Raw genomic sequence first — 12,197 nt, forward strand, 5'->3', positions numbered from 1 at the left:
AAATGCAAAATGAATGAAATCTCATGAGAAAAAGGGAAGGGAAGGTACCAGAACCCCAGAGAATATCTCCATTTAAAGTGCTTGAGGAAGAGGAACCAGGGTCTGTGACTTGTACTTTGTAAGAACTAATTTTCCTTCTTGCTAATTGATCTATTTTAGCTTCCTTGCTGCCTAATAGTCTTATGATACTTAATTTAATCTTAAGCATCTAGATTAAAATAAGGGAAAAATACACAAAATTTTTTGATAAAACAAAACAAAAACATAACCCCAAACTAATACTTTTTATAGTTCTACTGATCCCATAAACAAGTGCTGGCCATAGACATAACAGCATCTTTGAGTCTTAAAGAGGTCCTTCAGTTGAATACAGTTTGGGTAAGAAATCTTCCTAGGTAAAGAGGTACTTTTTCAAACTGTATTAATCCTCTACCATTTGTAAATGTGTTTATAGAAACATTAACTGTTTCTGTAGAATTGGAAGAATCCATTCTGTCCCATCCTAGAGGGTTAGGAGCAGTGACTGAGCCAATCCATCTCACATTTGGACACTGCTTTAAAAGCAGGGTCATCACATCAAGTATCTCATGCAGAGGCCTTAACACGTAATTTATGCTCACATACACTAACAAATAAAACAGTGTTCCATGAAGGTAAAAACAAAACAAAACAAACAAAAACTGCTGCATTTATATGCATTAAATTTATTCACATAAAAATAAATAATAAATCAAAAACATGTTAAAGAACTACATATATTAGGCAATAGGGAATTAGGCAAACTGAAAAAAGTGAAGTGTTCTTGCCATGTAAGTTTAGAATATTACAGTGCAAATGAAGTCTAAAGGTTTAAGAGTATACTGTGAAGAAACTTTATTTCTAGATTTTATCAGTGACCCAGAATACTACAGCATATTTGAATAAATATTTACTTTGAGAAACACCTGCTTTGAAAAAGACTTCCCACCTTGCCACGTTAATAACTGTAATGATTATGCAAGATTCAACACTACTTTTCAAGATTTGACTGCAAGTATTTCTTATGTAATTAAACTTACATGACTATGAAAACTTAAGGACTTTTAAAATCTGGGGTTAGGTGATCTTGAAGAAACTTCACAGTGCTGTTAGCAACCAAAAGAATCTAGGAAATATGACGAGCTTAACTGTAGCCAAAATATCAGTGTAAAAAAGTGCATCCCAGGAAAACAGAGTTCCTTGAAGGCAGAAATTGTGTTTGTTCACTGCTGCATCCTAGCATATAGAACAAACAGTACCTCCCAAATGGTAGAACTCAGTATTTTAACGAATGAAGGAAGGAAAGAGACCAACTCCTATGTATATTAGGAGTCAACCCAAACTCACTTCATGTATCAATACTTCATCTCCCACCAACCAAAGAATCTGTTACTGAATGACAAGCTAGTGGGATGATACAGTATACTTTTGAGGCAAATGAGTGATAAAAATTATAGTTTTTACTTTTGAGGAGCCTGGCCCCAGTAGTTTTGAAATTGGTGTGCCTGTTAATAAAGAAAGTACATAATAGAATTATGGGGACACATCATTTCATATACTTCCACCTTCTTGAAACCCTTCTAGAACATGGTAAAGAAAACCAGTGCTAATATGCAGGTGCTGCTTCCTTCGGACACCGGTGCATCACTTTGGGCACTTGTCCAGCATCTGTCTGGCAGTGCTAACAGATGGAAGACATTAATCATCTGTTCAGTGTTCCCACCTTGTCCATCCAACTTCAAATGTAACTGCACTGAGCTAGATGAGTCAGCACCTGGTCTTTCAAAAGCTAGTGCATCACTCTCAAAGCTAAAAGGAAAAAGTTCACACTTCAGAGGCCTGAACCAATGCCAGAGGCATCCATGTTGCCTCAAGGTTTCAGACTCCCTGATGATCTTTAGCTCCTTGGGTACCTAGGCAAAGACAGGTCTGAAAGCTACAGAAAACCAGGGGGGTTGTCCTAAACTAGACTGCACCCCAGGCAAAATAAATGGTGTTTGTTCACACCATGGATTAACTGCTTTGAAGGAAAAAATGCAGAAGCCAGCTTCATTAAACATTTAAGGTTTCTTAATAATAAAGCACTACAAAATGTGAGTAAATCACACTTTTATTTTTCAGAAGGAAAAAATGACACGTGGCAACTGCCTTTGGAAAACACAGGAAAGAATAATGGGGTGATCGGCTATCTATCTCACAGAGACAGTAGCCTAAAAACCACTACCGTTATACAACTCTCAAAGAAAGTCCCATTAAATACATCTCAGAACAAAATGTTTTCAACTAAAACAACAAAACAAAAACATTACCAACAACAAAGAATGATACAGAATCCATACAATGGTATGTGAAGAAGGAAAAAGGAAAATCTGGAAATCCACATGCTGAGAGCTCACTATTAAAATCAACAAGGCCCAATCCTGAAACAGAAAAAAGAAATATATGAAACCAGAGTATTTAGGAGTCCAGCGGGGTTACTGCAGGTGCACACCCTAATGCTTCCCTTACTTAAGACATTTTTCTCACTCTTGGAGCCCTTCTGTGTGTACCGTAGAGCAACCACATGAATGACAATGCAGAGATCTGCCTTCTCAATAGGACTTTCGAGTTTTAGGTTTCAAATTTAGTCTGGAATCCCAACTAAATATTTATATAACAGGTCACAGAGAATGGAATTACTTTTTAAATTACATTTGCTTAATTTTTACACATTATGGTTTGAAAACAATCTATATGCTTCCAAATGGGACACAACAATTTACAGTATGAAAATAAAGTTATGTGAAACTACTCAATCCTTCTCATGATGAGTAATAATTTCCAAAATGAAGATGCTTCATACAAAATGATAAAACCAATAGAGTGGGGAGGGAGGTGGAGAGCAACCAGTGGAACTCACAGAGATCTAGATGCGGGATTCAGTTGCACACTGATTACACTGACTGGGCCTTAGTCTCAATTTGTTGCGCCCTGGTAAGAAGAGGCAGATGGATCTCTAAGCTTCGATTCAATTTTAAACCCACAGACTTTTAACAGTTTATAAGAAATGATTTGAACAATGTTTGGACAATCAGTAAATCAGATCCTGACAAGGTCTATCACTATTCAAATTTATGACAACATCTATAAAGCATATCCCATAATTTTATTTAGAAAAGAAAAAATCTACCTTAAGGGAAAATTTATACTTCTTATACTATTTACACAGTACAACATAAATAGAAATAAATGTCTATTCCGTTCCTGGCCTCAAGACACACTCTTGAGACAGAGCGAACCAGAAGCCCTAGGCCTCGGCTGTGGCCAGCACATCTGGCCTGCCTTTCTCTCTGCCCTGTCTCTACAAGCTGCTAGGCAGGCATTCAGAGTGAACAATTGCCTCCATGTTATACAGGACTTCCCCATTACAGAGAACGGTTATACCAGGAAATTGTTTTCCTGAGAAAAACCTAGCATTCCTGGAAGATTACTTATTAGAATAGACTAATGTACAGTCAAGGAAATAAAACCCTTAAGTAGCAGAGTCCTAGAGAAGCAGAGAGTTGAAGCAGGAAGACTAATGGCATCTCTGACTTCTCCAAGTGTATTACTATTTAAAGCTGAGGCCAATTAATAATTTTCACGGGCAGAGCCAAACTTTAGGTTACAATAAGTACTTAATGGTAGTTCAGGGTTGAGACTCTATCTTAGGTTTAGGAAAGGAGAAGAAAAGAAAGAGGTTCAAAGGTCACGGGAGAGGCAACAGAAAGGATAAGCTTTACCGAACTATCTACAACACATACTTTCATCATAACCATCAAATAATACTACACAATCTCTTTTTGTTTTGATGTTATTTTTTCCCGTGAACTCAGTCCTTTAACCGTATTCACTGTGAAGAAAGAGTCTGACTTGAGAACTACAGGAGCAGTGAGATACATGAAAATCCTTTACAGAAGATTAGAGACACCTCAGGCACATGCAAACCTGTGTTTCCTGAGAAGCCGAATGAGTTTACAGCACTAAATGATCTTTTCAAATTCCCATAGTTTTACAGACAGAATATACAATAATTAAGATTATATAAACACATCACTTACTTTTTCTTTTAAAAATATTTATGGATACATCTGTGTTTTTCTAAATGTCTCATTGGTGATACTCAGTCGTATAAGTCTGGTTCCATAATAATCTATAATGTAACTGCTTCCATCTGAAGGCCCAACAATCTAGAAAAGAAATTTTTCAAAATTAGTCATTTTACAAAAGCTATTTTCACAATACTTTTTTTTGTCAGTTGTTGATAAAATTATTTCAGTAACATCAATCATAAAACTCTGATTCAAGCAAAAAAAAGTAATTTAGTGATTCGTGTAGCTGAAAAAGATACTGGGGAAGTTCACAGGAGCAAATGAGCTGCAGGACCAAGGCCTCAAGGACGGAGGTTCCACGCTGCAGGAGGAAAGACCTTGGTTGGGCCTCCTTGCCTCTTCGCTTAGCTCTGCTTGCCTTCATCTGCAGAGAGTGACTCCCGACTGGCTGCCAACAGTTCTAAATCCACATATGCACAGCCTGGTAGATCCCAATAGAAGGACAGTAATATTTCCTTCCTCGGTGTTTTCATATCAGTTCCAAGGAAGGACTTTGATTGATCTGCTTGATGTTTGTGTCTATTGCTGGACAAATGACTGTACCCCAAGGAACAGGATTAGTATGATTGGCCAGGCCAGGCTCCCTGTGGGAAATAAGGTTGTGTGACTAGGGGAAAAAAAGCTCATCTTGTTGCCTTAATCACATTTTTGACAATATAGTTAATATGATCTCTACAAATTATGCTTTAAAGCAGCAATCTTTGAGCTGTAGGCTTAGGGGTACACAAAGAGTAACCAAGGTGTATGAGAGCCCAGACAGTTCGAAGGGAATAAATTTTGAGATTCTTAATTCCCACATGTACTCTTTGTAAAGTGATCTCCCCTGACACCAGCTGCGGTGGAGGCATCATGCTACTTCCCCTCTTCCTTCTCACTGGGGCCCTTCCTCTAACTGGAGCACAGTACAGACACCTCCCGTCAAGGCAGATCCTGAGTCTTACGACGCACACTGCTTTGAGGTACAAAAACCTCTGATGTGCCAAGACAAAATTCAAAACACTGGAGTGGGGGAAATCTCCTGAAATCAAGAGTCCAAAAACACGATCTGCCACTTTACTTTTTTTGCTTTAAATATTATTTGCTGAAATTTGTAACATGTTTATGCTGTTTTGAATAATTGCAAAATAATTACAATTATTATGGCATTAACAATTACAATGACGATTCAATCCAGAATCACAGAAAATTTAAAACCTCTTCATTTTAATGAGTAAGATGATTGGTAGAAAATTTTCAAGCATAAAAATATATTACACATTAGGGTAAAATTCTGCAGAATAAAAATAGAAATAAAAATTCAAGGAGGAAAAAGAAACAATGTAAAATTTATAATAGTGAAGGATTCATTTGTATCTTTTTAAAAAGAATGATATTTAAAGCTCTATGGTACTTATATTGTCAGATACATTTTTTAAATTAATATAACAGTTTCGTTTAAATGTCAACATTTGCAAACTAAAAATTATATCCTTTGCAACTACTTAATTTTGTAATGCAAAACTTAAATGTCAACTTAAAAACATGCAGAGGGTGGAAATTTTTACAACATTATTTTCGGGTTTAGATAACCACAGTCTGATAAACAGTACTATAGAGCATTCTTCATTTTTAAAATAAATTTAGTTTTAAAAACTATTCAACAGACACGTGTTTTGCATAATATTCCAGACAATGTGCTAGGTATTATACACATAACACTATTTAGGACACAATCTCTGTCAACAGGGAACTTATTCTAGTGACTATAAATGTCAATATTCAAATGACTCAGAGCATTTATGTACTAGATACCATGCTGAGTACTGTAATGCACTTTGACTTACTGTCTAAATTTTAAATGAATTGATTTGCTTTGACATTTATGAATGTTATTTATGAATTTGCTTAATTTAAGTAAAAATTAAAACTTTTTTAGTGGCCATGTCACAGGGGAAATGAGAAGTAATCCAAGAAAGAAGAATACCCAATCTAGAAATAACATTTTGAGACTGTATAAGGGAAACAGACAAAAAAGTAAGCCCCGGCCGGTATATATAGGTCAAATCAAATGGTAAAAAACTGTAATTTGGAGTATGTGCACAGATTGGAACTGGGCCTACTGTCCCTATTATCTTCCTCTTCCTGTGCCATCTTTCTTGACAATCTCGCTCCTGTTTAAAAAAACAGTATTCAGAAGTTGGAAATAAAAAAATTATATGATTACATGACCCTTTAATAGCATGCATTTCTAATTAGCTCATCAAAGCTCACTTGACTCTTTCAGGAAATGTAACTATTTAATTGAAAACTGATTAGGACCCAGATGCTTTACAACCTTGTCAAGTTAACAGTTAACATGTAGAAAAATAAGGGTTACTTTTGTTTTGTTTCCCCTGTCCTGTAGAGAAGATATCCTCCAAGTTTACAGTTTTGTTACCTGGTAATGCATGATCCAATTTTGTCTCTAGTTTAGCAATCTTAGTACAGCATCTTCCCCTCAAACTGTGTGACTCTGGTTCCTCAACAACTGGTTCTGTCACGGTAACCCCCATCCTCTTTCCAGAGGTTGGTTCAGCCTGGGCATGCAATGAAATTCTGTCCAGTCACCTCAGACAAGTTCAGTGGGGGCCTATTTAAGAAGACATGTGTAAGAGGAAACTTTCTGCCCCCGAAAGTAACTAGGTAAGAAAGTGATGCTAACCAAAAGACCTGAAGATGGCAAAGAGAAAGAAGGAAGGAGGGAAGGATAGATTTGGGTCCTTTATTATGTCCTTCAGCTCTAAATTAACAAATCTTAGAACTACCTTACCACCAGATTCTCCTTATATGATATAATAAATTATATCACTAAAGGCTATTTAAATTGAGGTTTGTTACTTGGAGCCAAAAACTGACCATGCACTTGTCCTTAATGCCTCCTACACACTGCCAGATCACCAACACACAGCACCAGTTGCCATTCTCTGCTAAAATAACTTGAAGAGCTGTCCCCAAAATAACCAAATTAAGATGGTGTGATAAAACACTAGGCTGAAAAGAAAACCTGAAGAAAAAACTGTAACTAGCTGTAAGATTAATCTTCCCTGGACCTCAGCATTTCTTATCCATGTAACAAGGAACAGAAAAATAGGCAGTTCTTCGTGACACTTTTTAAGATCTTGCATCATCACAACATTTAAATGCAAACACCTCTATAAGGTAGTCAGTGTACTTTTATATGAATTAGCACATCAAAGAATTTGTTCTCCTTCCTTAATTTCTAAGAAAACTATCTTGTAAATGATTTAGTATTCAAATCCATAATCCCCCACCAAAATTAAAGATTTAGCCTGTTTTTAAGCATTTTATGTACACTTATAAATCCCCTTATTATATCATTGTATTAACTATAAAATTATAAATCTCTAAGAATAACCCCTACCAGAAAATGTTTTACTCAGTTAAATATGCCTATGTCCATTTGTTTATTGATGATAGAGTATGAAACCTAAAATTACGAGTTGATTTCTCTAAAAATAGCCTGAAGCCAAATAGTACACATGAAGTATTTCCCTCTAATATACTGGGACAATTTCTGAAATCTATGGAAAGAGGAAAACCCACTCACACACTCCACTCCAATTAATGGAATAGGAGGTTCCTACAGGCCTTCATCTTACAAGACAGGAAACAGAAGGACTTTTATACTTTGGGAAATTGCTTGGTACACTGGTTGTCAATGTCACTGGTGTGAGAAGCCAAAAGAAAGCGACTTCCTATCCCTCCATGTTAGTTTCCTGCAGCTACTGTAACAAATTACCACAAATTTGGTAGACTAAAACAATAGAAATTTATTCTCTTACAGTTTTGGAGGCCAAAGTCCTCCAAAGGTATCACAAGAGCCACATGCCCTGCAGAGACTGTGGGAGAGAATTCAACAGAAGCTGCTCCTAACTCCTGGCAGCAAGGCCACTCTGGGCGTTCCGTGTGGGGCCATGTCCAGTCTCTGCCTCTGTCTTCACACTACCTTCTTTTCTGTGCCTGTATCTTTCTTCCTCTGTCTCCTATAAGGACACTTGAACTGAATTTAGGGCTCACCCAGATAATCCAGGATAATCTCCTCATATCAAGATTCTTAACTTAATCATACCTGCAAAGACCCTTTTTCCAAATAAGGTGAGAGGAATTGACAAATTCCAGGGATTTGACATGGGTATCTTTTGTCCTACCACACCCTCCTTCTATGAAGATGGTTGGTGGTTTGAAAGAATTGGATGAAATTTAATTTCTCCTTTCATATTTCTGATTTTTACTACAAAATTTTATTTGCGACTTAAATGTAAATAATCTTGAATTGTTTACAGAAAGGAGTAAGTTTCTCTGTAGGTGCAAAGTCTACAGCAAGAAGAGTAAATCAGAACACTTAGGAAATACATATTAAAGAATGTTAAGAAGTGGTCACCAAACTTCCTGTTGTTTTTTCTTCATCTTTAGTCTCCACTCTAAATCTTTACAACACACACCCACCCATAGGCACCCGTACAAATGGGCAGGCACTGAATTCAGTCTGACTTGGGTACATATTTATCCATGAAAAACGCATGATGTTCTCTGAATATGTCATTTTAATTTATCTGAATACTGTTGTAAGTTTTGTTCATTTTATACTACTTTCACAATACACTATGATTTTAAGGAGTCTTCATGTAGCTTGCTGTATGTCCATCTCAGTAAATGCAGGTACCGCTGCCTGGTATTAGAGAGGATGCATCTGTTCTCCGATTAGTGCACCGACCTGGGTCGGTTCTGACTCCCTGTTACCACAAACAGTGCTACAACAGACATCTCTGCACGTGTCCCCTTGTGGACAGCAGTATGAGTTTTGGAAGGTAAACACCTAGAAGTATCTCTTACTTACATATTATTAGTTATTTGGTTGATTCTATGAATCACCTATTACTTTACTGTGCTCATTTAACTTTTAGGCTCCTCATCATTTTCTTACTGATTTACAGAAATTATTTGTATATTCTACATATCAATTCCTGTTGCTGGTATCCTTTTACTCAGTCAATTAACTTGTTTATGGTAACCTTTTAAAATATGATTTCTTAATTTTAACAATCAAATTCAATAATTGTTTTCTTTATGGTTTGTGTTTTGGGAACTTTTCATCTGTTAATATCCTTCTTCTGTGATGTGATTAGCGGCATTGGCTGTGTTTTCTGTAAAAGGTAACCACCTAAAGTGAACCTGTACATAGAAAATGAGGACCATCATGTAATGTGCGGAGAAACCCAATAGAGGCTGGTCACCGCAAGGGCTGCAGCTTTTGCTCCCCTTCAGAGAGAGAAGCCATGCTGTCCCTTTTCCTCCACAGGACTCAGCAGTCCATGTGAATGTCTTGTATCTCATCCACAATATGGCGGACCCCACGAGCCAGGGTCTGCATCAATTCACCATTGTATCTCCTGGAAAAAACCACAACTTTGGGACTGGTCTCAGAACCAGTTTAAAATATTCTTTATTTTATGGACATTCCTTTAGTTCACTAAGTAAAAATCCACCCACAGGATAAATGAACTAAGTGAAATCTACCTAATTAAGGTCACATGACACAAATGTTCAGTATTCTCAGTTTTCCAGTTTATTTACCTAATAAATCACACCAGGGTTAAATGAATAATACACAGAGCTTTTTGAAAGACTTGCTATCTATAAAATGTCAACTGATTTTTATATATCGCTGTCCTACTTCTAGTGAACTACCAAGGACTCTGACCAACTTTTCCTGCACTGGTAATAGATTTTGTCCTTCTTTTGATCAACAGCACATATTTTACAGGGCAAGGCTGCAGGCCATGTCTTTGACAAAACAAATTGGCTTATACAGAAGTAAACTCTTCATCTTAACCTTATTCATGCTCTTAACTGAAAAGGCTTTAAAAAATTTAAGTAAAATTCAAAGTATTTAAACAAGATAAAATCAAGGCAACTCTTTCTTATTTTAACTCTGAAGTTCCCAAGAAAATATTTTATTTCTAATAATAAGTAAAATCTTATCATCGGACCACTCTTGGGATAGATTTTACATTCCTTTAGGGCAAGGATCTCGATTTATGCTACCTAATTGTGCTCACTGAACTCATTTTCACTGGTGGCATAAAATCTAGTATTTAGCATTCCAACTTTTATTTGTATTTATTACCTACCTCTCAAGTGGTGCTATAAAATTTAGAACTTTAAGGTCCTAAAGAAAAGCAATCACTTTTTAAAAAACTACCATTTTTAGCTTCTCATCTTCTCTGCAAATGGCACAAAGCCACACTTTTCACATGGTATAGTGCAGTCAGTCCCAATCAGCAAACCTTTTTGAGGGCAAACTCTTTAACATACTAATAGTGCTATACAGAATTAATAAAGGTTGTTTTTCTCCTCGAGAAATTTATGTGTGGAAAGTCCAACCCGTGTGTAAAAGTGAAGAAATAATACAAAAGCAATATATAATCCAACGCTAAAATTAGTTACATGTAAATACCAAACTGAGATAGTTTATAAATTTGATAAATTATTTAGATAGTTCATAAACATCTCAGAGATTATGCCATTCTTCTGAATTTCTGCTTATACAGTTAGTCCTTTAAGGAAATCTACTTTGTAATATTAAAAGGAATAAAAATGAAAGTAATTTCTTCCATAATATATAGAATTTTTAAAAACTGTCACAAAGAACCTAACATACTTCCTTCTAACAACTTTCTACATTAAAACTACCCATCTTCATCTTTTTGATTTGAGGCTGTCATCTCCACTTAACAAAAGAAACTTTCTTTTCGTTTTGCTTGACATCAGTGGTTTGGGTATAATAATTTAAAATGTCCAGCCCTGGCTCATGTGGCTCAGTGGGTTGAGCCCTAGACTATGAACCAAAAGGTCAAAAGTTCGATTCCCAGTCAGGGCACATGCTTGGGTTGTGGGCCAGGTTCTCTCTTGGGGACACGCAAGAGAGACAACTGATCAATGTTTCTCTCCCTTTTTCTCCCTCCCTTTTCTTCTCTCTAAAAAATAAAAAATAAAATATTTTTTTTTAATGTCTAGAATGTGAGAATTAAGGTTTAAATAAAATTTAAGTATTTTATTTAAAGATTTAATAATTTAATTAACTTAAATATTTAATAAGGTTTAAATAAAATAAAATATTCTACTTTTTTCTGATTAAAACAGAAAAACTTAAATTGTCTAATCTATCCTTCATGGTGTACTCAAAAATATACAAGCACAAAAGAATAAGTGTTTATTTTTAGTATGTATGTATGTATTTTAGAGATAGGGGAAAGAAGGGAGAAAAAGAGGGAGAGAAACACTGACATGAGAGAAAAACATCAATTGGCCGCCTCTCGCTCATGCCTCGATAGGGGACAGAACCCACAACCCAGGCACACGCCCTGACTGCAAACAGAACTGGCGATGCTCAACTGACCCACACTGGCCAAGGCAGAATGAAGATTTCAAAATCTTCATTCTGAATTGCCTTGTAAATAAACACATAATAGTTATACACAATAATTACCTATAACTGAAAGACTATATGCTAGACACATATTTAGGTTTTTTACTGAATACACAAAAGAACTGAATTCTGCATATTATTTCATACCTAATTCATTCATATAGTGCCACTTGCATACTTTTAAGAACAGCAGCAACCCCCCAAAAAGAAACTTCAAAAGTTTATTAACAAATAGAAAAACTCATGAAAGTATTTTCAGTATATATAGCAACAAGTGAAGCTTACTTTAGCAATATGTACATTATACTTTGTTGTTTTTGTTCAAAAATGAAATAACTATATCTAATTTAAGAGAATTTTCCTGGATTTTTTTTTATAAACACTGTGAAACAAAGTATGTTTTTATAGCTCTTGAGTTCATGTACAATATGCTTCTGGGATCACAGCTCAATAGAAAAACAGTGCTATTCATTAGGGAATAATATTTACATCAAAAAAAAGAAAAGAAAAAAATGTTGTGGAGAGAATGAAGAAGGAAAAAACAATTAAAATAATGGAAAATGTAGAAAGTTCATGAGAAA

The 12,197-nt window shown here is 35.7% G+C and overlaps 1 protein-coding gene across 1 annotated transcript in view; it reads right to left on the minus strand.

The window, feature by feature from the left end:
- Positions 1–2,112: 2,112 nt before the first annotated feature.
- TM2D1 (TM2 domain containing 1) overlaps positions 2,113–12,197 on the minus strand; it is a 35,425-nt gene continuing 25,340 nt past the window's right edge. Inside the window, exons 6-7 of the mRNA XM_053655562.1 lie at positions 4,098–4,226; positions 2,113–2,438 (exon numbers count right to left, since the gene is read on the minus strand). Coding sequence (XP_053511537.1) covers positions 4,116–4,226 — 111 coding nt within the window. The 3' untranslated portion in view covers positions 2,113–2,438; positions 4,098–4,115. The remainder of the gene's footprint in view (positions 2,439–4,097; positions 4,227–12,197) is intronic.

This window comes from Artibeus jamaicensis, unplaced genomic scaffold (assembly GCF_021234435.1).
Source record: "Artibeus jamaicensis isolate MK-2021 breed Jamaican fruit bat unplaced genomic scaffold, CSHL_Jam_final scaffold_1019, whole genome shotgun sequence".
Classification (NCBI taxonomy): Eukaryota; Metazoa; Chordata; class Mammalia; order Chiroptera; family Phyllostomidae; genus Artibeus; species Artibeus jamaicensis.